Genomic DNA, 23,193 nt, shown 5'->3' on the forward strand with positions numbered 1-23,193 from the left:
TCTGTAAAGAAAGGGAGTTCCTCATTGGACATTGACTGGACCTGTAGAGGCAGATTATCCAAAAAAGACTCCCTGTGGAATGCCAGTGATGCAACCATCTGGCTTCCAGTACCCACATCTCAAGTGGCACCAAATGACTGAGCAACACATTGCGTGAAAGGTCCCAGAGAGCTCTTATAGTAAAACGTCTCAGCCGCCATCATCTAAATGCCTCAATGAGGACCTGCTTTCTTAGAGAATTCATTTCATGCACAATAAACATGAAGGAACTAACTCGGTCCTTCCAGCCTTACCTGAGAGCTGTGACCTGTACTGTTCTGTGATGTTCTTAGCAGGTGTCCCTTTCACCAAGTCCCTGTTATTCTTCCTGTTCCCTCAGTGAAGGCACAGGTCAGAGTTGGCCTAACCATACTCCAAGCTGTAGCTCAAACACAGATATAATAGGGCTTGCTCTTTGAGGGGAAAATGTAGGGCTGGTTGGGTACCAGTGCATGGACCACAGTAAGGGAAGGTATTAAACAAGGTCAGAGGTGATGCTCCAAACACATCTCAAGGCTGGTGTGTTTGAAGTTGATTTACCAGGAAGGGCTCAGACACTGAAATGTGTATCACTATGAAGGGCTAAGAAGGTTTTCATGGACACTCTATTACTGATATCGATTTAAGTCTTGTTTCTGGGAGCCTGATACAATCTCGGAAAGTCACTGCCCAAACCATCTATTATTAAAACCAATTTTAATATTCTAAAGAAAAAAAGCTAGTATCAGTGTTATGGGATGGTCCCCTTTGGAATGGGACTAAGTTGCACTGTATATGACATATTTTAGAAAGGCATTTACCTTAAATTTGTTTTTCAATATTCAAAGTACCTTTTGAGGTAGCAGAGATAGAAGTTATAAGGGAAGTTGAAAATGACAGAGAGATAAAGTACATGTTGTCTACGTGTGTGTGCACAAACTGAAAGTGCACATCTACTTATGTGTGCAGACACTGTAAGTACATGACTACATGCATATGCATGTGCACACATACTCACATGCGTGCATGCACATACACAAAATTTGATAGGTTCTTTTAAATCCAACATGATTGTGCCCTATTAAAGGAAACGAATTTAAAGTATGATGTAGCTTGCACATGTTGAAAACATGAAAGAAATTATTCTGCAGAAACACTAAGCAGGGACAAGTCAGATGCTCCAACAGTGTAACTCCAAGTGCCTTGCAGTGTACAGGCAAAAGACCTGCTTGGGACCTTGATAAAAGTTGTGAATTACTCTCCAAGATTGAGCGTGGAACATTCCTGTGTGTATCTCAGAACTGTACACATGATGCTAATAGCTCATGGTCTAAATCTCATAGACAGATCCTGCCTACACACACAGGGGCCTTGACTCTGCACTACAGGAGACCCAACCCTCTCAGTTCTCAAGATATCTCTCTTAATTATTCCACTGCATCTGCAACCTCACATTTTTCATACTGTTTGACTTGTAATCTTTTCTGCTAGGCTGGAAAGGAGGCTCCTAGATGTTATAAACCTTTTATCCATCTGCTTCACTCACACAGCACCAATTCCTTACAAAGAGTAGGTATAAGGAATTTCCTGGTGATACAAGGAGGGTGATCTGAACATTATGCACTGTACACAGGGCAACCGGCAGATGTGAATTCATCATGGAGAATTTATTTTTGTTCCTCATGGAAAACTATTTAGAAGTGAACAGTAACGGGGGAGGTCACTCCAAGGAGTAGATAATTTAATTTTCAAAGAAGGAAAGTGTAGCAGACAGAGTTATTTTCTTCTTTTGCAGTTTCAGATGTCAAGGCCTTATCACTAAAAGCTATTAGCAGTTGCAGAAAGATAAGAGAAAGAAATCCATTAAGTCAGTCTTCTACTGAAATTGCCTGGCAAACGCGAGAGGATCCTGCTTGATGTCTGGTTTCTCTTTGCTGCTACCCTGCTACTTTTGGCCCTTACTCTGTTAACTCTGAGATGCTCCGATGTGTGTGTTTCTGGTTTCAGAGGTGTAATAAAATTTTGGTTAGATTCCAGAATTTCCTTCCTTAAGCTACAGGCATTTCTTTCTCCCACAAGATGACAAGAGATCCTTCCATCATGGATATTTACTCTAGTCTCATATTGAGCAGTTCCTGGGATTAGTAGAGCCTAGGGCAGATGTAGATAGAACATGTCTCACCTCATAATAGAAGCAAGATGCCAAGTCGCCGTGTGTGGATGCTCCCATCTCACACGGCGTGGCTTATAAAACAATGCAAGAATGTGACATGGAGTGAGCCAACTCCATCTCCAAAGGTCTTTGTCGCAGCTGTTTCTCTCAAAGCAGAACACAGTGAAATCTTGCCAATAAGATCTCGAAATATCATGGTGTGAAGTGAAATAAGGAGACACCCGATCTCAGAAAGTCAGGTATCACAACACACCACTGGACCACAGAGCAGATCAATTAACCATTTGGATTTTAACTGACAAAGTTTAATTGCTTCTAAAGGTTAACTGGGTATTCCAACTCAAAAATATTAATGAAACAAGCTAAATAGAGCAGCTGTTGCTAGGTGTGTGTGTGTGTGTGTGTGTGTGTGTGTGTGTGTGTGTGTGTGTGTGTGTATTCACATTACAAGGGTTTGGAACCAAGCCTGGGTTGTTAGCATGCCTTAGGATTATTAATGGGGAAGCCTTGAGAAAGAAGAAACGATGGCATCTGTGAAAAATATTCAATGTTTTAAAGCATTTTTTCATGCTCCAACATCTGTTGCTTCCTTCTTTAGTTAATTATAAGTTGCTTTGAAAATTATTATGTATGTGAATTACTTTTAACAACTAAAATTATACACATTAAATAATTGCACAAGGAGCACAGAAATGGAATGAAAACAAAGATGAAAACCTTAAGCAAAATACATATTAAAGTGTATTGTGGATGTAATTAAACACTGACGTTATTTCTACAACAGAAGAGTGGTCTGCCAGGAGCCAAGCCAAGACCCATCTACAGTGAGATCAAACCTACTCTAAAATCCTCTGGGTCCCTCTGCATGTGTGGGCACTACTGGCCAGCATGCCCTTATCCTTGTTAATTGAGACTAGTGTTAAACCTCAGTGCTCACACAAACCCCGTCAAGACCCTACTGTCCCTGGGCCACTTGGGTTGAAGATCATGAGTGAGTATTTCTCTCTCATTCACCCTGGTTTTAATATCACCCATTTCTGGGCAAACAGCTTAATAGTTATTGTGTAAATGAGAGAATATGGAGAAGAGTCACAATGCTCAGAATGCAGGCATAGGAGTATCAAGTTCAGGCAAACATCTACTAGGATTGTGAGATACACAGGCCTTTCAGAGAGGAAATGGAAGTAGCACAGTAGCACAGGGGATGGTGAAGCTCTTATCAGAAGAATATCTGCTTTGCTTTGCTTATGCTTGGTCATAGGAATGTGTCCATGAGATGATATGTTGGCCTCTACAGCTTGGAACCTACAGGGGTCACAGCTTTCTTTGTCTACCTTTTCTATGCACTGGTTGAGCAGAATCAGTATTCATGTCTCAGAAGGGACCACCCAGTCCAGGCTGCCCTACGGCATGAAAATGCAGACTAGCATCATGGCCCCAGTGTGTGTAGCAACAGGATGTACTGACATATTTAAATATATGTCTACTGAAAATGAATTCAAGAAGCATCTTCTGTAGGATAAACAGGACTTCCTGTTCTACTAAACTATTCACAAGAAGAGCACCAGGGTCTATTAACTGGAGGTCTACTTGTGATATATGAATATCTCCTTAAAAATATGTACCAGAAACACTGCAAGTAGAATCTTTTAGTTTAATTAACAAATACCCAGTAAGAACAGAAACAGATGAGATGAGAAAACAAGCTCCCAACATGGACATGAGACATTAAATTGACTAAAAGGTCCAGTGAATATTCTACACAGATCATCTACAATTAGCATGATGTCAGCAGGGATTAAGTCAAAGATGGAGGACATAACTGGAAAATAAGATAATTTGAATGTGTCGAAAATAACTTCTTCAGAGTCCTTAAATATAGAGCAAAACACTTCACCTACTCATGTAAAATATTCATGAAATCCCACCCCTTGTTAAACAGGTGATGACTGCTAGCACATAGAGACACAGTTTTCTCTAGGGTGTGGTCTAGTAGAAGGAGTTAAAGGAAGAACTGGAGGCGAATATGATCAAAATACATTCTATGCATGCAGGAATTAATAAAAAGGATGAATAAAGAGTATATTCAAATAATATGAATTCTCTTTAGCTGAGCATTGTATTTTTTATGCCTTCATAAGAATCTACTCATTCTGCAGGTATTGTGTATGCACTGGACTTAAAATAGTGAGCAAGCATGAGGAAATATTGTTACCAGGCTTCTGCAACTGAACTTCAGGTATTTTAATATTAAGTATTAGAAAATATCACATAATTCATTGGGGAACTCTAAAGGGGAAGTGTGTGTGTGTGTGTGTGTGTGTGTGTGTGTGTGTGTGTGTGTGTGGTTTATATCACTTATACATTGGAAAACATTTTCTTCATGAAACTCTTTTTAATTAGTTTTTCCACCACAGTATTTGAATCATGGTAGACAGAAAAGAAAAACCCAGCATTTTTTTCTTTACAGAAAGAAATTTGTGCATCAGAGCTTTCTAGCTCTATAAATAAAACATTTTTTTTTGTGAAATACTCCAGATCTCAGCACCAACAACAATTTTTGAGATTGTAGACGATTATTTATATGTCCTACAGGCAGAGTTGTGATGGATTAATTCCTGTAATCCATCATTTTTCCTTTTCTCTCCATATGTATTATGCATCATTCTTAAACTTGATTGCCAAACTTGGAATGCTAGATTTGAGAAAATGTATACTTCTGTGGCCATCCACCCCACCACTCAATTTTGTGTACTGACATTAACTTTTACAAAATGCACAAGCCTCTTCTAACAACATATGGTGGTTTCATTCCGACAATCTTTCATATTTTTTAAGCATTTTGCTGAGCTATTTCATAACAAAAGAAAGCAAGTTTTACATTCCCATGCTTATGAAGATGTAATTTTCAGTTTCTGCTAGGGATATCAATCATTTCTCTTGAGAAGAATACTTGCAAGTGTAAGTAAATGCCCTTTACAAACAGTACAATGGAATAGTTCATCATTTGATCTTCACCGTGAAGGTCAAGATCATCTGTTTAGCCTTCCTAATAATACATCACATGAAGATCCCTGCACCCACTCATTCAGTTACAATAGTTGTTAAGGAAGCAGATGCTTTGTCTTATCAGTTATTAAATGACATTAGAAGGGCAGTTTCTTTAAAGGGAAAGAAAAGGAAAAAGCAGTTAAAATGAATTGGATTCAAACTAGCTGAAACACTTTTGATCTCACACATCAAACTCTATCCTGTGCATAGTGAGGCTGGCTTCTAGGAAGAGAGGTCCCTTAAAACCTGCTGTTCCAACTCATGGCTTTGCTCCTGACCCCTTCAGGATGCCAGAGAGTGGGCAGCAGCTAGAGTTCCACTGCCTGATACTAACTTCCGGAATAAAGGAGCCTCACCTTCATGTGTCTCTTTCTAAGAATCAAAGTGATCTTGTCTGGACATTCTAAGCAGCTTTTGTTTTTCATGTAGCCAAGGAAAGAAACAGTTTCAAAGGATGGAGAGTCACTGTGAATCTCTAAAAATGTCTGGTGTCGATATGGCCTAATAATCAGTACTCACAACTACTTGATGGATGGAAATTTCCCAGAAGTCCATGGGTCATTGCAAGGCAGGAGGGCCCCAGCAGACTTTAATTCCAACCATTGAATAGTAGCGTCAGAAACTCTGTTCTTATTGGCTTGTTCCAGCAAGCTTGGAATCTCTTTTCATAAAGTCAGATGTGGCAAGAAACTTAAGGCAAACCATCTTTTTTCATTGCTTTGGAAAGGCAGTTGGCATTTTACAGCCACCCTTACTCAGGTGGCTCTTCATGTTGGGTCTTCTCCACAGTCCCCAGAGACTCTGAGATGCAACTTGGTAGTATATAAGAGCAGGGCAAACAGAGGAGCAAACCTCATGATATGGAGCAGAAGTGGAGGAGGGAAGAAAAGAGAGGTCCCCGGTATCGCCTTCAAGGACACAATACCAACAACCTAACTTTCTCCCATAAGCTATAACCTCTTTAAGAGTCTATGACCTTGCCGGGCGGTGGTGGCACACACCTTTAATCCCAGCACTTGGGAGGCAGAGGCAGGCGGATCTCTGTGAGTTCGAGGCCAGCCTGGGCTACCAAGTGAGTTCCAGGAAAAGGCGCAAAGCTACACAGAGAAACTGTGTCTCGAAAAACCAAGAAAAAAAAAAAAAAGAGTCTATGACCTCTAGGTAGCACCATGGGCTAAGACATGAGTCTTCATTACACAGACAATTTCAGCGTATTTAAGACCCAAATTATATTATCGAGCTCACTAAAAGGAACCAACCAAGCAATTTTCAATCCCTGTTCAAGAGTATAAACTTCAGTCTCCCAGGTTCTCTTCCTGCCTATTTGTGACACAGGGAAGTGGTACTGTCCTATTTGAAGAAAAATAAATGATGTTGCAGAGAAAATGTTGTAACTAGATGATGTTTTAACCCTAAATTTTAAACAGGTGTGGCCAACCATTTTACCACCCTAGGAAGAAGGAAGACATTTTTCTTAATATACGTATTGACTTATCTGCACAACGCTCTAATATTGCTCTCTGATCCAAAAAAGGTTGGAAATTCAACAACAGATATCATTGTCCCTGATGTCAAAATTCTGTCAGAGTCTAACAAACTATACCAAAGAATTCTAGAAGAAAATTGATGAAATATACTATAAAATACTAAATTCATACTACTAGATTATTTACATTCAGCAAAATGTTAGTAGTGTCAGAAGTTGGGATGAAAATATTTTTAAAAATAAAATTACAGGGGTTGGGGATTTAGCTCAGTGGTAGAGCGCTTGCCTAGCAAGCACAAGGCCCTGGGTTCCATCCTCAGCTCTGAAAGAAAAAAAAATAAAATAAAATTACATATCTGGTTTCTAGTGTCCTTCAGAATATTGCTTACTTGGAGACAACACAAGTATCTTAAATTTTTGAAAGCACACGAGCAAAAGAAGAGACACAGCAGGTGGTTGTGAATCATAATCGTGAACAAACATAGGAAGACGAAGCAGGTGACACCGTATGCAACTCAGACTTAAAATAACAAATGTCACAAACGACATCTACAATCACGTCTGCTCTGATCATGAGGCCCCTTAAAACTGAACTTGTTTGCACATTTCTGGCCTTAGGGAAAGTCTATGGACAGTCTAGAAATAAATAAAAACTAGAGTTCAAGGCAAACATAGACTGTGCCTGTTTAGGCCCTTTCCCCTGGACTGGTGTGGGCTAGGAGCTAACACTCCCACTCCCATCCTCAGTGGTGCGTGTTCTGGAAGAACCAGCATACACAGGGACTGCTCGGGAACAGGGTAGAAAGGATGGACCGGGTCTTTCTCTCCCATCTAAGGGGCTTCAGGGACTTAACTGGTTGTCCATGGTTCTCGATTTTCTCATTTGGGAAATAGGGAATATATGAGATGCATTTTGCAGATTCCAATGTACTAACATAAAAACAAAGGTTATGTGATCCTGTCATTATTTAACCCATCAGCCCCCACCTAAGTTCTGCTTGCCAATTTTACTGGCTTCCGAATTGATTCACAGTGCCATTTCTGGATAAAAACATACTTGAGGGTGTTCAGCCATCTGTGATTAACTGTCACAGAATCTCTTTCGATGGTATTAATTTCAAGGTCTTTCTTCTTGACCTTACAGGGCCCTCTGTGACCCTTTCTCACATCTAGGACATAACTATGTCCTTTGTTCTCTGTTGATATTTCAGATCCTAGCTCGTGGCCCATTGCTTCAGTCTTTGTGTGGTATTTCAGTAGGAAATATAATACAGGTAATACTCAGCCTCTTTTATTCTTTGAAAAATTTCCTTATTTTTGCTGTATGTGAGGCTGCCTTTATTTCTCTCTTATAAAACATCTACTGCTCTTTGAGCGTTGCATTACTTTAAGAAGCGGCCATACTCATACAATACAGCTTTTGGCACTTTGTAGATTCTTTCTTTCCTGTTTTTTTTAATCTTTACCCAGACCATCAGTTTGATATTTTTGATATGAATTCATTTCCTTTTAATTTTTATTCTCATGACAATTTCCTTATCATGTTGCCATGGTAGGAATGGAGAAGGAGGCCATTATTATTATTAAAACTCAAAAGTGTCCAAGGCAAGGAACTATTGGAAGTGGGTTATTGCTGTGAAGAGAGAACCATTCTTTATTCAGGATGTGGCCTCTGGTAGTTTTCCCTTACTCCAGTGGATGGTCCCACACCATGTACACATGAGCAACAGTGACTGGATTTAGTGGGCTACAAAAAAAGGACACAATTTTGAGAAATAAGGTATATTGGGGAATATGGGTAGAATTGGAGGGGATAAGTAAGGTGTATATATTCCATTGAACACATGCATGGAATTCTCAAAATAACGAACAAATTAAAAGAAATCAATGGTGCTTATGAATGATAGATTAAAGCATAAACACAAACCAAAACAGAAAAAAATTCCCTTTTCTTTATTTTAAGATACAGTTCATAATAAATAACAACAAAGAAAAGTCAGGCTTTTTTTCACCCCAAATACATTATGTAATGAAGTCTTTAAATTCTATTTATGTCAGAGCATTAGATATGGTCTAGTTATCTACTGATTTACTGGCATCTTGTTATTGGGCAGGTTCATTAACTTTTCTCAAGTTGAGCTTGCCCATCTCCAGGTAGAGGCATTAATGAAAAACACCCCTCCTAACACAGCAAAAATAGAATCTGCATTTTATTTACCCACAATGCAATGTGTGACATACAGGAGGTGCTTAATAAGAGAGAACCATGATATTATACAGCAAGATTTCAGGCTATCATAACATATCTAAAGAATAACCCCAATGTGTGCAATGTGATTCAATGTAAACAGTTACCATTTAAGTCAAATGTTTATTTGATATTACACAATGTCACAGTCACCTTTAGCTGTCAACTCGACACACATCTAGAGTCATCTTGGGACAGGAAACCTCACTGAAGAATTGTCTACATCAGATTGGCCTGTGGCCATGCCTGTGAGGCATTTTCTCAATAGGTAATTGATAGTGTCCACAGTGTGCCAGACAGTGTGGGTGGTACAGGCACTGGACAGGTGGAACTGAGTGGTAAGGTGGCTGAGCAAAGCACAGGAAGCAAGCTAGTAAGCAGCATTCCTCCATGGTCTCTACTTCAGTTCCTGTTTTGTTCCTGGCTTACCTCAGTGATGGAGTATGATCTGAGACTTGTGAGAGGAAACATTATCTTTTCCTCCCCAAGTTGCTTTTGGTCATGGTGTTTATCACAAAAAACCCAAACAACAACAACAACAGCAAAACAACCAGAAAGCAAACTGCAGTGTATAATAGGCTCGACTTTGCAAGATCTGAAGACTAACAATATTGTGCTCACTAGTTATTATGCAAACAGTATAAATAAGGATAAATATGGGAAAGATAGTCAACACAAATTATTATTATGTATATGTTTAAAAAGTATGTTTGTATATTAGTTTGAGATCATTTAAAACATGACATATAAAATGTGTTCTGCTGTTGTTATATTATTAAAGGATGCAATTTTATTTCTTTTCTGATTAGGTGTTGCTGCTAATAATGGTGATGACATTACTTACTATTTGGTTAATGTCCATGTTGGCTTTGGCACTAGATGAACAAATGAAAAGACAGTGTATCATACGTTATCAAGCCTCAGTGTTTCTCAGATGCTAGAGCCCTATGGTTTAACAGAAGATGTCTACCCGAAGATGTACACAGCAGCATTCGGTCAGGTCTCCAGGAAATTCAGAAGCAAAGTCTGAGTGGGTGGGATCTAGGCATACACCTAGCTCTCTGAATCGCCTTGTAAAGCATAGACATCCAGAGAGGAGCCCAGAAGCCCCAGTGATTCATTAGCCTGGAGTTGGGTTCTAACTGCCTTCTCTGTAAGTATCCTAGTGTCCAGGTACATCACATTACAGGTTCACCAAAGAGCTTAGTTACCAGGGAGGAACACTGTTGGACACGATCAGTCATTTGGCTGGAAACATGTGCCCCAGGGTCTATAGAAGGGATGATGGAGTCATAGAAGCATTCCAGATACTGACATGATGCTTGAGGATACAGAATCTCAGAGGTCAGTGAGCACAACTCACATTGATATATGAGGTCTAGGCCTCCTCCTCTCTATGTCAAAAATCTGTCCCTAAAATACGCCTGAGTTTCCATGACCAGAATGCTCCACCATAAAAATAAACACCAACATTTTGGAGTACCTTCAGTGTTTATATTTGTAATTAAATCTATCACATACACTGGGCATGCTTTGCTTCCATTCATAGGCCTTTCTGAGAATTAATCTATCTGTAATGCCATTATTGGCATCAGGTTACAGTAAGAATGCTGCACATTGCTTTCTGAGTTCTTTTTTCTTTTTTCTTTTCTTTTCTTTTTTTTTTTTTTTTTTTGGTTTTTGAGACAAGGTTTCTGGAACTCACTCTGTAGCCCAGACTGGCCTTGAACTCACAGAGATCCGCCTGGCTCTGCCTCCCAAGTGCTGGCATTAAAGACGTGCACCACTACCACCAGCACTTTCTGAATTCTTTTGTCTGCAAAGTGTTTAGAATGTAGGTATATGATTAACTCAGAACACTCCTTTCTTGGTTTTCTACAGAAATGTTATGTGCAAGGACGGAGCCCACACTGATGGCACAACAGGAGATGAGTTATTTCAGCAGAGAGTGAAGGTTTTCCACTAGACATGCAAGTCTTCAGAGATTTGCACTTATGTATGTATAATAACTAATTTTAAATTTTAGAACCTGAAATGAATTCTTTCTCATCTCTATCATCATCATCATCATCATCATCATCATCATCATCTCTCTCTCTCTCTCTCTCTCTGTCTACCTATCTATCATCCATCTATCCAACTTACCTATCCTATATGAATATTTTTCATAGTTTAAAGTGAGCTCAGGATCACTAATATATCTGGTTAACAACACTACAATAGTTTTACCACTGCGAGGCAGAAGAAACCTACTGGCAAATCCTAGTAAGGAAAGCCTCCTTGTCTAGCATAAGACCTGATACAGTGCCTCGTAACCTTCTTCCTGTCCCCACAGTCCCATTGGCTTTCTGGAGTTGTTCTGGTTGTATATTTCACAAAACAGGCTTTACAGCAGCATAAAAGACATTGGTTAGCCCCAGGAAACAAGGGATGGAAGTATTAAAAACCTGACTGCGAAGGCCATGGAGAGAACACCATGCCGGCACTTCCCATGGTGAGTTTCTCCACCCAGCAGTCCTCACCATGTCTCATGGGCAGTCTGTGGCCAGCATGGAGAAAGTGAGCATGGTGAGTCCCAGACAGACTCAGTGCTCAGCCACCCTAACAGAAAAAGCAGGGTGCACACAACAATGGGCCTTTAGAAAAGAGCCCATCCAAGTGGAATTTTATTTGACAGTTTAAAGTGTTAAAAGAAATATGAGCTGCTAAGACAGAAGAAAAACAAAACCATTAAGTGGTCTTTTATTCTCTCTGATGTGTTATCAATGCACTTTGACAAAGGTGCCAGTTTCTCTGTCACCACACAATGTCATGTCCACATTACATTCCGTGTGCCTGGGAGCCCAGCACAGGGTAATTCATTCCTTTCCTCAGACCAATTGCAGTGACCAAAGTTTGCTAGGTGCAAGATTTTTCCATAGCTCTGTATTTAGAACCGGAAAATTCTTCAGTTTACTCCAAATGTGAATACTTAATTCAAGTACTTTAAATTTCCACCATGTTCTCCACATTCTCATTAACAAGAGACACTTGCATGCCCTCTAAAGTTTCAGAACCTTGGGGACTGGAACAAAACAGATCTAGTATTTAAGGAACATTTAATGTTTATAAAATATATAGTGTCTGCAGAATTGACATTTAAAGAGGAGCTAGTGTGTGAGATCACAAAAACAAAATAAAACAAACAAACAAAAAAAAACAAGAAAAGAAGAGCATTCAGTGTCTGCCTACTTCATGTCTATACATCATACAGGTTCTGCAAAGTACAAAGGTTTGCAGACTATCCAGTGCAAAAAACATCCAGTATTGGCAGTTGGTTAAGTGTGAGCACAGTCCCAAAAAAGTGCAGACGGCCTAGTCCTAATGTCTATCGAGAGTGTTGAGCATCTAGTGTGCTAGGAGCATCTTGCATGTGTAGAACATCCAGGAGGTTTCGAGTCTGAGTACCCAGCTCTGGAGTGTGGGCTGGGAGTGAGGTGGTAACTTACCACATTACATCCTGCACAGTCAGGCCCATTTTCACAGGTCCTACGGCGGGCTTGAATGCCACCCCCGCACTGGGCCGTGCACCGTTCCCAAGGTCCCCAGCCTGTCCAGAACACGTGTGGCGGGCAGAGCAAATGTTCATTGCAGTATCTGTAACAAGGAAAACCCAGAGGAAAAGGAGACTGTTTAGTGTCACAGGAGGCCACTAGCCATATTGCTTCCCATCCCTGTGCCAGATGTTGGACAGATGGGCATGCTCTGCATGAGAGGCTTTCTGTGTCTGGAGTGCTTGCACCATACAGGAGGCAGAGGGGTACTGGCCATGCTGAGTGCGCACAGACAATGGGATACATGGCAGACAGCGAAGAGGATGCTGAACTCACAATGCAGGATGGAACTTCCTGTGCAGCCAAGTAAAGGAGAAACAAGACAGAACAAAACCCTTCAATAGACACCCCAAAACAAGAGCAAACAGAAAGTATCTAGGTAGGACATTTATCTGCTAGGCATAAACATCAAAAGATAATGTAGGTTATGAATTCAAAGCCAGCACAGCTTTACTTGGAGTTTCTTATCTTTCAATCAAATAAGTTGACAATATTCTGAAGATAAAGACTTAGAGCATAAGCTTGGCCTGAAGGCCCTGACACTTGCTACTTAGCTGCTGTTTTTAAGTTTTTCTTTTAAGTTCTCAGAATAACTTTAAGTGATTACCAGCTAAAAGACCACAGATTGCTAAATATCTCATTACTATATTTTTATAAATGTCGGGACTATTTTACAGTAGTTAATTTCTGCACTTCTGTACATACATCCACTTTGCCAGTTTTGAAGTTGAGTACCCCAGCTGGTCTCTGGCCCTGTGATGACTTAGGTTTCCTGAGGTCTTTAAAACTGTATGCAATGGAGTGAAGTGAAAGAAAGGAACACGAACACAGGGGAATGGACTGGCGTTCTACGAGTGGTCGCAGATGCAGAGGAAGAACTCAGCTGTGAACACAGTCAAATTTAACAGCAACTTAGGTGATTTACAGGATAATTTACATTCATGTATCCAGCTACTGAATCTAAACTTAGCCTCTCCGGAGGATCAAAATAAAAGACTCTTTCCTCATATCTTTCTCACAAGGCCATCTTCCTTAAGAAACACGCAACAAAGATTCAGACCTTTGGGCCTAAGCCAGTGACCTTCCTGTCACCATTGTTCATAACAAGTGGATTTTGTAGAGTGCTATGCAAAGGGAGTCGCAGAGGGATTGCTGGACAGGTGCTCACAGTCTCAGATGAATAGGCAAAGTATCGACACTCTCAAAATGTGCACAGAGTTAAACACCATCACGACTCATAGTGATACTTCTATCATTCACAGGACACTGAAACTGCACTGGACACTCCAATTGAAATGCATTCTGAAGTAGGAAAGGAAAGAAATGGTGGCTGGAAACCATGAAGGGAATTGTGCGATTTCTCAACAGATACTCTGGTAAGGTCCGGTGTCTTCCACAGAAACAGATGGAAACCTGATGGAGGATAGGAGACTTTGGGAATGAGTAAGGGTGTGAAGAGGAAAGGCCAAGCTGAAAGATGATGGTGGGATGAGGGGTAGAGAGTGCTTACTGGAGTTTCGGATGTTGATTAAAGGCACAAAGAGAGAATCAAGCAAGAAAGGTGACCATGTTGAGAGGAGAACAGAAAGAGATGACATGCGATAGAATGGTCCAACTTTGCCAAATAGTGAAAAACCAAAAAATAAAACCAAGAAAGCCTCATAGAACTCTACAAGCAAAACAGCACCACCAGAGTGAGACCGAAGACATCTCATGGCATCTCGTCCCACTGGTGGCCAAAGCCCCCAAACTTGAGAAGCTCTCTGCGTTCACTCTGGAGTCTGAACCTCAGGGGCGGCCACGAGCAGGAAGAGCCAATGTAGTAAACACTAACCACTGAAGTCTGCGCTGCAGCAATGAGAAAGAGAAACACTATAGGTTAGCTAGGGTGGCGGTGGAGAGATGGGGAGGATGAGAAGTGGACGGCGCTGGGCATGGTGTGAACATCTTAAAGCGACTGTGAATGCACAGAAGAATAGCCAATGGAGTCCAGAGCCAGCTCCACAGTTCAGGGAGAAGCAGTGGGCAATGTCATGCTTCAGGAGCCTCTAGATACTTAAGTACTGCCCAAGGTTAGCATCTATGAACTTTGACATGTGGAAGAGTCAGTGGCCCTGTGTATTTTTTACTCTTTGTCTTTGCAGTATTTAGGAAAAATACATGGTATTGCTCTAAAGACGGTGGCACACACTCCTGATGCTTGGGCTCCTATGGTCAATGCCACTGGAGAAGGAGGGACCTTCTAAACAGGGAAGAGAGAGAGAAAGGGACAGAGACAGAGAGACAGAGACAGAGAGACACAGAGACAGAGACAGATGTAACACAAATTGCAAAATGATCTTATTAATAAAAAAAAAAAAAAAAAAACCTGGAGCCAGATATTGGGGTGAAAGCTGAAAGATCAGAGAAGCAGAACAAACCACAGCCAACTCTGCCTTGCCGACTCCTTAACTGATCTGTTTCTTCAGACTGAAAGCCTCGGAGTCCTCATCTGAATCGATCTCAGCTGAACTGCTTTATCCAGTGGCTTACTTCTACAAAATCCTCACTCTAATGAGAGCAACTTCCTGTTTCCTCATGCCTTGTATACCTTTCTGTGTCCTGCCATATTAAAGGCGTGTGTGCTTCTCATTCATGGGATTTTAAAGGAGTGTGCCATCACTGCCTGGCTCTGTTTCCAGTGTGGCCTTGAACTCAGAGATCCAGACTGATCTCTGCCTCCCCAGTGATATGATTAAAGGTGTGTGCCACCACTGTCTGGCCTCTATGTCTAAGCTAGGGGCTAGATATGCTTTATTGGGGTGTACAATATATCACCACAGACACATAATCAGAGACATAAGATAGATAGATAGATAGATAGATGATAGATAGATAGATAGATAGATAGATAGATAGATAGATAGATAGATAGATGATAGATAGATAGATGGATGGATAGAGGTGGGGGAGGGAGAGAGAAAGAGAGAGAGAGGTCTCTAGGTATAAAAGTGAATTAAGAGAAAAGTAAGGACTTAGAATTTTCTTGTAGCAAGTCTCTAAAAAGGTCTGGAGTAACAGTAAGTAAATATTCATGTATATGTTGGTGCTTGGAGAGTTCCAGGAAAGAGCTGCTATTTATTTTGAGAACAGGTTTTGAGAAGTCAAGAAAACTCAGAACATTTCACATTTAATTCAAAATATCCACATGCAGTTCACAAGAGGGAGAACAAGAGAAAAGAAGACATCTCACACTTATAAGCCAACTCACTGATATTTTAAATGTATGAGTTCTTTATACTGCTTTTCCCCAGTTTCAATTTTCAATGAACATAGATGTGGGTACTCACAGGCACACACACACACACACACACACACACACACACACAAAGAAAAGGCAAAGAAAATCCTACTAAAATGCCTATAAAACCCCTGACTTTTAATAAAGAGCACAGTAGCTGTGCTACCATTTCCCCAGAGCAAAATAAATCAGCGTGCACAAATACTTTCTTGTATTCGCCTGCAGCAGGCCACCTCTGAGAATGCTCAGCATGTTGTTACAGTTAAAAATCTCCTGCAAGGTTACCTGTGCATGGAACTCTGGACTTTGAACTAGTGTTAACCAACTATCCCTTGGGCTGGGACTTAAGGCCACCAACAACCCACTTACCTTTTCTCTCTTTCTCGCTCTACAGTTCTCCTGTGAAACAAGCTACACAGAGATTTGTAGAGACAATAGCCTGTAACAGGAATGGTCAGAGGGAAACAGAAGTGGCTGGGCTATCTCTTTATGCAGAATTCCAACTTAGTGGGGTTGGTTAGAGGCTGGACCCTGCCAAGGCCCCCAGTCTGGATTCTCTTCGATGATGAGAAACATATTTTCTTTCTGCGCCCCCTTGCTTTACCCAAGCTCCCACAGGCAACCTCCTTAGTGAGCTGTACAAGCAGTAGTGAGAGAAGCAGCTACACTGGTATCTCTGGCTGCTTAGATCGTTATTAATTATGGATAAATATTTGCCCGATGGGCCATCATTTGGTTCCCATTTCCCCAGTCCTCTGGCTTTTAAAACAACAGGATAATGTCTTTAACATATTCCTGGCTCTATCGGGCCAAATGTGTCTGAAAGCAGGGCCACAGACACATTTTATGGTGCATTAAAAATTAAGATTTTAATTTTTTCTCATGACTGCTGTTATTTTACTTGTAAAAGCTTACTAATAAACTAACATTGTCTCTCTATAAATCATCGATTTTTTTCCATAAATCTACTTTCTCTAAAAATAATGGCATTTGTAATTCCATTGAGGCTAGATTCACAGCACTGACACTGTCTTCTTATATTTCCTTCTAATCTGGTTGAGCTTATGCTAGTTCCTCCTGACAGTCTGCGAGCCTCACCTCACTGAGGCCTCTGAAGGAACTGTTTTTCTTAGTTCACATTTCCTGGCTATCCCTTCACAGGACCATAGGGGAAGAATCAAGTCTTTTTTGGCACCAGAGAACCATGCATCCACTAAACACACCATGAGCTTTCAGATAGCCACCAGGAAAGAGTGGTAACTCTGGTATTAGGCATCACTTCAGCTCATCACAGAACAGTAATAACATTTCCAATAAGATAAGAGTAAGATACATTCTTGTTAGTCCCTGAGACCCTTAACTTGATGACATATTGGGCAGTCTCTGATATGAGCTCATACTCTTTACCTTTCAGAACTCACAACTCAATGTTCTCCCGGAATATGTGTGAGGCTTGTCACTTACAGGCACCAGGACAGGCGGCTGTCACTTCTGTGGTTATGTCACATAATATTATAATGGCTTTATTTCAAGAATGCTTCCCTTTCTGGCTTTAAGGAAGCAGACAATGGGGTGAGTTGAGGAGGAGACAGTGGCCTCAACTTCAGATGCACCAAGAAACTGAAGCCCTCAGCCTGACAGCCCGGCAGACATGAAGGCTGCCCACAACGGTATAATTAAGGAAGCAGACCCTGGTCTACGTGGGCGTCAGAGGACAAAGCCATGGCTTCTTACTCTAGCCTCCTGATAGCCTGCATCCACAGTGGCAAGGGGGTTGTGTCCAGGCCAGGGACTCTACAGACACACAAGCAGCTTTACACAGTAAAGTGTGGAGTCATAACGTGCACTCTGAAACAGGCCGGGTATCATGGAACACAGTGCTAATAATGTAAGAGGCACCGAAAAAAGCATTGAACATGGCTCTCAGACCCAGAAACAGGTAGAAGGGAAGATTGTGAGAAGCAGAAGCACAGAAAATTCCAAGTCACTTTATGTGGAGTATTAGTAACTTAGACATTGTAGAAAGTGATGGGTATAGTGGGTAGCCATTCCAGCTCTGATCTGGAAGTTCCAACCCCTATTGAGGCTTCAGTAACTGTCATGCCTACAAGGCAGGGCTGAGAGAGGACCCTGAAGACCCAAGATCTGGATGGGCCAGTTTTCTTGGTTCCTGGACCCTGGACACTGGAGGTAGTTCTGTGGGATGGTCTGTATGTCAAATCTGTTGTTCTGATTGGTCAATAAATAAAACACTGATTGGCCAGTGGCCAGGCAGGAGGTATAGGCGGGACTAACAGAGAGGAGAATTGAGAGAACAGGAAGGTGGGAGGAGACACTGCCAGCCGCCGCCATGACAAGCAGCATATGAAGATGTTGGTAAGCCACGAGCCATGTGGCAAGGTATAAATTTATAGAAATGGATTAATTTAAGCTATAAGAACAGTTAGCAAGAACCCTGCCACAGCCACACAGTTTGTAAGCAATATAAGTCTCTGTGTTTACTTGGTTGGGTCTGAGCAGCTGAGGGACTGGCAGGTGACAGAGATTTGTCCTGACTAGCAACAAGGTAGACTAAGTAGAGTTCTCCAGAGAACACTGCTGGACTGTGCCACACCTTTCCCAGACCCTGTTACCTATCCCTTCCCTTGTAAGTTACCCCACAAAATAAACCTCCCTTTTAACTACGTGGACTGGCCTTAATAATTTCACCAATAGACGGGGGCGAGCCTAGAAGGAAATAGAATAAGAACTACAACAGAGCAGCAAAACAGACAGCTCCTCATGTGGGCATTATTGGAATCTAAATCTAAACTTCTTCATATCAAGTAGGATGGTTCAAACCCAGCCCAGCAATAATAAGCATTGCCAGGAATGTGGAGAAGCCAGAACTCTTGTGCTCTGTGGTGGGAATGGGCAATGGTGAAGCCACAGTGGACAGTAGTCTGGCATCCCTCTGAAGCAGAACATACAATGTGATCATCCACTCATAGTTATTTACACAAAATAATTGGAACAGGAACTCCAACAAGCCAGTGTTCATTCTAACACTGTTTAAATAGGCAAGGGGAAGAAATGACCTGACTCCATGGACAGGCAACTGAATAAGCAAAATACAATTGTATGCCACACATTCACAAAGGGCTCAGTTCTGATCTAAGCTGCAACATTGATGGAGCTTGAAAACATTATGCTAAGTAAAGCAAACAAGACACAAAAGGGCAGGCATTACAGATTTGCAATTACATGTGATACACAGAATATGTAAATTAATAGGCAGACTAGTCAGCAGGGTTTCCAGGGGCCTCGAGAATGATGATATGGAATATTATTACTTAGTGATAATGAGAACATTTTGGAAATGGGGAGTTACGATTTTTTTTGCACAATAATGCGAGTTTAATTAATGTCAATGAATTCTGCACTTAAAGTGGCTAATTTATGTTGTTTATATTTTACCATAACAAAAAATGTAAGGAGAAAATGGGACAGTTTTTTTTTTTTTGGTAAGTAGTTAGTAAAATGTGACTACAGAATTCTACAAAGCTTCCAAAATTGTCATCTATACTGATATGAGAAATAGGACATAGAAGTGTGAAAGAAGTTACACAGATGATGACATTTCAAGGCAAAGAGTTGAGGTGTTACTGGCTTCCTGCAGCTCATAGGACAGAAAGAGAAAACACAAGGGGTGGACCATAAAAAGAACAAGGGCCAGCTGGTACTTAGATTAGACTTTGCTGATGGCAAAAAAAAAAAAAAATCCAAAATTAAGGAATCTAAAACTAAGAAATAGTTCCCAAGCACTCAAGAGCTGTGTCTTAGTTCTCTTTATGGGAAGAGCCACCATGATGAAGGCAAATTACAGAAGGAAGCACTTCTTGTGGACTTGCTTACAGTTTCAGGGGTTTAGTCCATTACCATTATGGCAGGAGCATGACAGTGTGCTGGCAGGCATTGGAGTTGTAGCTGAAAGCTACAGTCTGATCCATATGCAGGGAGGGAGAGATGGAGAGAGAGAGATGGAGAGAGAGAGAGAGAGAGAGAGAGAGAGAGAGAGAGAGAGAGAGAGAGAGAGAGAGAGAGAGAGATTTGGCCTGGCATGGGCTTTTAAAACCTCAAAGCTCACCCACAGTTACTGACTTCCTTCAACAAGGTCATACCTGCTCCACCAAGGCCACACCTCCCAATCCTTCTAGTCCTTCCAAAGAGTTCCACTCCTTAGTGACTAAGCATTCAAATACATGAGTCTACAGGGGCCATCCTTTTGCAAACCACTGTCTGCTGTCAGGGAAAGCTGGGGCATGCCTGTTTAACTTCCTGAGGAAACCTTGGTAAGACTGAGGAATGGGTGCAGACTGCCAGTGTGCATAGAATCCATGAGAGTCCAAGAGCAAGGGGATGACTCAGGGATCCTCTTTGTCACCCAAAGGAAGCTTAGCAAGGGGTATGGCATTGGGAACCCTGCAAATAGATGAAAAGCACTCTGCAGATAGAAGGGAAGGAGTGACTTGAGGACAGAGAATTGTCTGTGATAGACAGAATCTAAAGTGACACCAGTGAATCCTGCTCCATCATGCTACAATCCCCTTCTCTGCAGTGTGGGCAGGGCCCACGATTTCCTTCTTCCTAAGCCACTGTGGCCAGATGAGGCTGTGTCTTATGACAATTGAAATCCGTTCATAAGTTCAGTTTGTGATGAGCTGGAGGCCACACCAAGAAGGCTCAGTTGTCAAGGGCTTGGAGCAGTATCTGGCTGACAACTTAGGAGCCTTGACACGAGGTCCCTCTGACGGAGTGCCGCAGTGATTGCAGTTGTTTTTGTTTGGGTCACTGGAGCCCTGGTGACAGAGCAGTAGAAAATGAACTCAAACGCATTTTGACGCTTGTGCCCCTGGCTGCTTCGTCCCACCTTATTGGTGACCTTTGGAGAACTGGTTCCTCTAGGAGGTTCCTCAAGAAATCCGTTCCAAAGAATGGATTAGAAGTAAAAAGGGTATTCATACATTCTACAGCACATGTAAAAAAAGAAGTGATGTGAAAAATCCAAGGAGATTTTGTGTGAGGCTAAGCTCCCATTGGATTGAGTCACACATTGAAAACTTTGCAGAAATCGTTAACTATATTGCTGGCATAAGTTGAATTTGTGGAGAGAGTTTAATGCTATTTAAATATCATAAAATGTATTGGTTATTTCATATGACTGGTCCTAGAATCCTGTACCCCCCTTCTTTTAAGCCAATCATCAAATATCTCCACTGCCAGGATCAAAATGAGTTTTCTGTGATGTAGTGATGTCCCCATGTAACACAGCAAGAAATTTAAGAACTGTTTGTTTAACAGAGACCAAGGTACATCAAGTATATTGCTTTTCTGAAATGCCTGGTAGTCTCCTAGAAAGCATACTCAACAGAGAGGCATCAATTTATAAAAACAATACACAGCCCACATTCTTACCATTCATCTCTTTATTATTTGAAGTAAAAAAATTTCCTCTATTAAACAATCCCTTATCTAACTCCAAAAAACATGTCTCCTGTAAATGAAGAACTTGTTAGGTGTGAGGCATCTAAACATTCTAGCCATTGTTTTTAAATTCTTTTCTGAAAGCATGGCTTTATGATTTCAAGTGGACAGACAGAACACAGTGTAGTTGGCCACAGAGTTATGGAGACTTGACCTTCCTGTCCATTCAGCCTGGGGAAGGAGATGGTGTCTGTGGAGTACCTGGACTCCAAGAAAGCATTTGCAGACAGAAATGACTTCACCCGAAATGACTTCATCTGAATGGGATACACAACATGACAATTTACAGTGTTGAAAACTTTCCAACTAGTTTAGAATCTTACAAGCCTTGGGAAAAGTACTAAGAAGATTTTTTCTATATTCAGCTTTCTCACCTATCAACTGGTGTTAGTGGAAATAATACAGACCTGAACAAGACTATCTCAGGGGACCAATTCATAAATGACAAATCCTGTATGTGGCAGCAACCCTCTTCTCATCCTTAGTCAAAAGGAAAGAACTCTTAACTGGTAAGTAAGAAACTGGGTGGATGAAGAAGCAAAATGGTCTTCCTAGTTGCTTTCAAGATGTACTCAACACCTACTATAAAACTACATGAAAAAAAAAAAACAGTGAGCCTGCTCTTTATTTACAAATTACATGGTCATATATGAATAAGAAATTTTTATGAGACTCCCTGGACACATGACACTGAGTAGGAGCTTATATTTTTTCACTAAAAGGCACTGGAAGCCATTCAATAGGATGACGTGTGTGTGTGTGTGTGTGTGTGTGTGTGTGTGTGTGTGTGTGTGTGTGATATCCTAAAAGTGATGTGAACTTCATCTACAAGTTTTCACCCCAATAGTGACAGAACGGAATATGCATTCAGTAGGCGAGAGAAAGAAAAGGAACAAAGAGTAGACCTTGGAGTCAAAGCAAAACGGTTAATTCTATAACAAAACCATAAAAACACCTGCTGGATTCAAGTCTAAGGTGAAATGTCCCGATGGAGCACTGAACAGTGAAAGTCTTTGTGGAAGGCGATTTCCGTTGTGCTGGTACCGCAGACAGCTCATGGGGGATGTTTGCTCACTGACTAGAGGGTAGAGGGACACAGTCTCCCCTGCGTTTCTTCTCGCTTGCCTACACCACAGTCTTCATCTTACCTGCCCTTATCACCAGGACCTGCTAGGATTTGCAGCTGCTGAGACAGGGCTAACTTAACATCTCAACCACCATTCTCCAGCAGGCTCACGTTCTGGGTGCACAGAAGCCCAGCACACAGGTGCCCCTGGTTCCTGAGCACCCAGTAGCATGAGAAGGGCTTCCCTGAGCCAGTTCAAGCATGCAGAGAAACAGGACCAGAACGAGGCTCCTCATGGGAACCTTTGGTCAAAATTGAAGGATGTCAGAAAAAAAATAAGGTGTGGGTTAGCTTAACAGAGAGGAATGCCATAGACAAACCAAGCTAGATCCCAAAGTGAAATCGGCCGCACTGATGGCAGGAAGCATGAGGATGCTGGCGTAGGAACACAGAAGGCACCTACCTTTCCTCCCGGTTCTGACCCACACACACGCGGCCTCCGTGCCTGGGTGTGGGGTTGCTGCAGGAGCGTTGCCGCACCTGGAAGCCAATGCCACAGGTGGTGCTGCAGAGCGACCAGGAGGTCCAGGGAGTCCAGCCTCCGTTCCTGAGGAGAAGCAAGTGATTTAACATCTCAGTCAAGCCAGCTCAGACTCTGTGACCCATCGGCTCCTATTGCAAATGCCTTTGTCCCATGGGTGGACTAGTAGATTGTGTGGAACCACAGCCTTTGGACAGAGCAGACTGGTAACCTC

At 41.6% G+C, this 23,193-nt stretch overlaps 1 protein-coding gene across 1 annotated transcript in view; it reads right to left on the bottom strand.

Annotated features, from left to right (window-relative positions):
* The window catches only part of Sema5a (semaphorin 5A), a 466,375-nt gene that overhangs the window by 41,704 nt on the left and 401,478 nt on the right, over positions 1–23,193 (bottom strand). Inside the window, 2 exon segments of the mRNA XM_037209370.1 lie at positions 12,465–12,612; positions 22,902–23,045. Of these exon segments, the coding sequence (XP_037065265.1) occupies positions 12,465–12,612; positions 22,902–23,045 (292 nt within the window).

Source organism: Peromyscus leucopus, chromosome 11 (assembly GCF_004664715.2).
Source record: "Peromyscus leucopus breed LL Stock chromosome 11, UCI_PerLeu_2.1, whole genome shotgun sequence".
Classification (NCBI taxonomy): Eukaryota; Metazoa; Chordata; class Mammalia; order Rodentia; family Cricetidae; genus Peromyscus; species Peromyscus leucopus.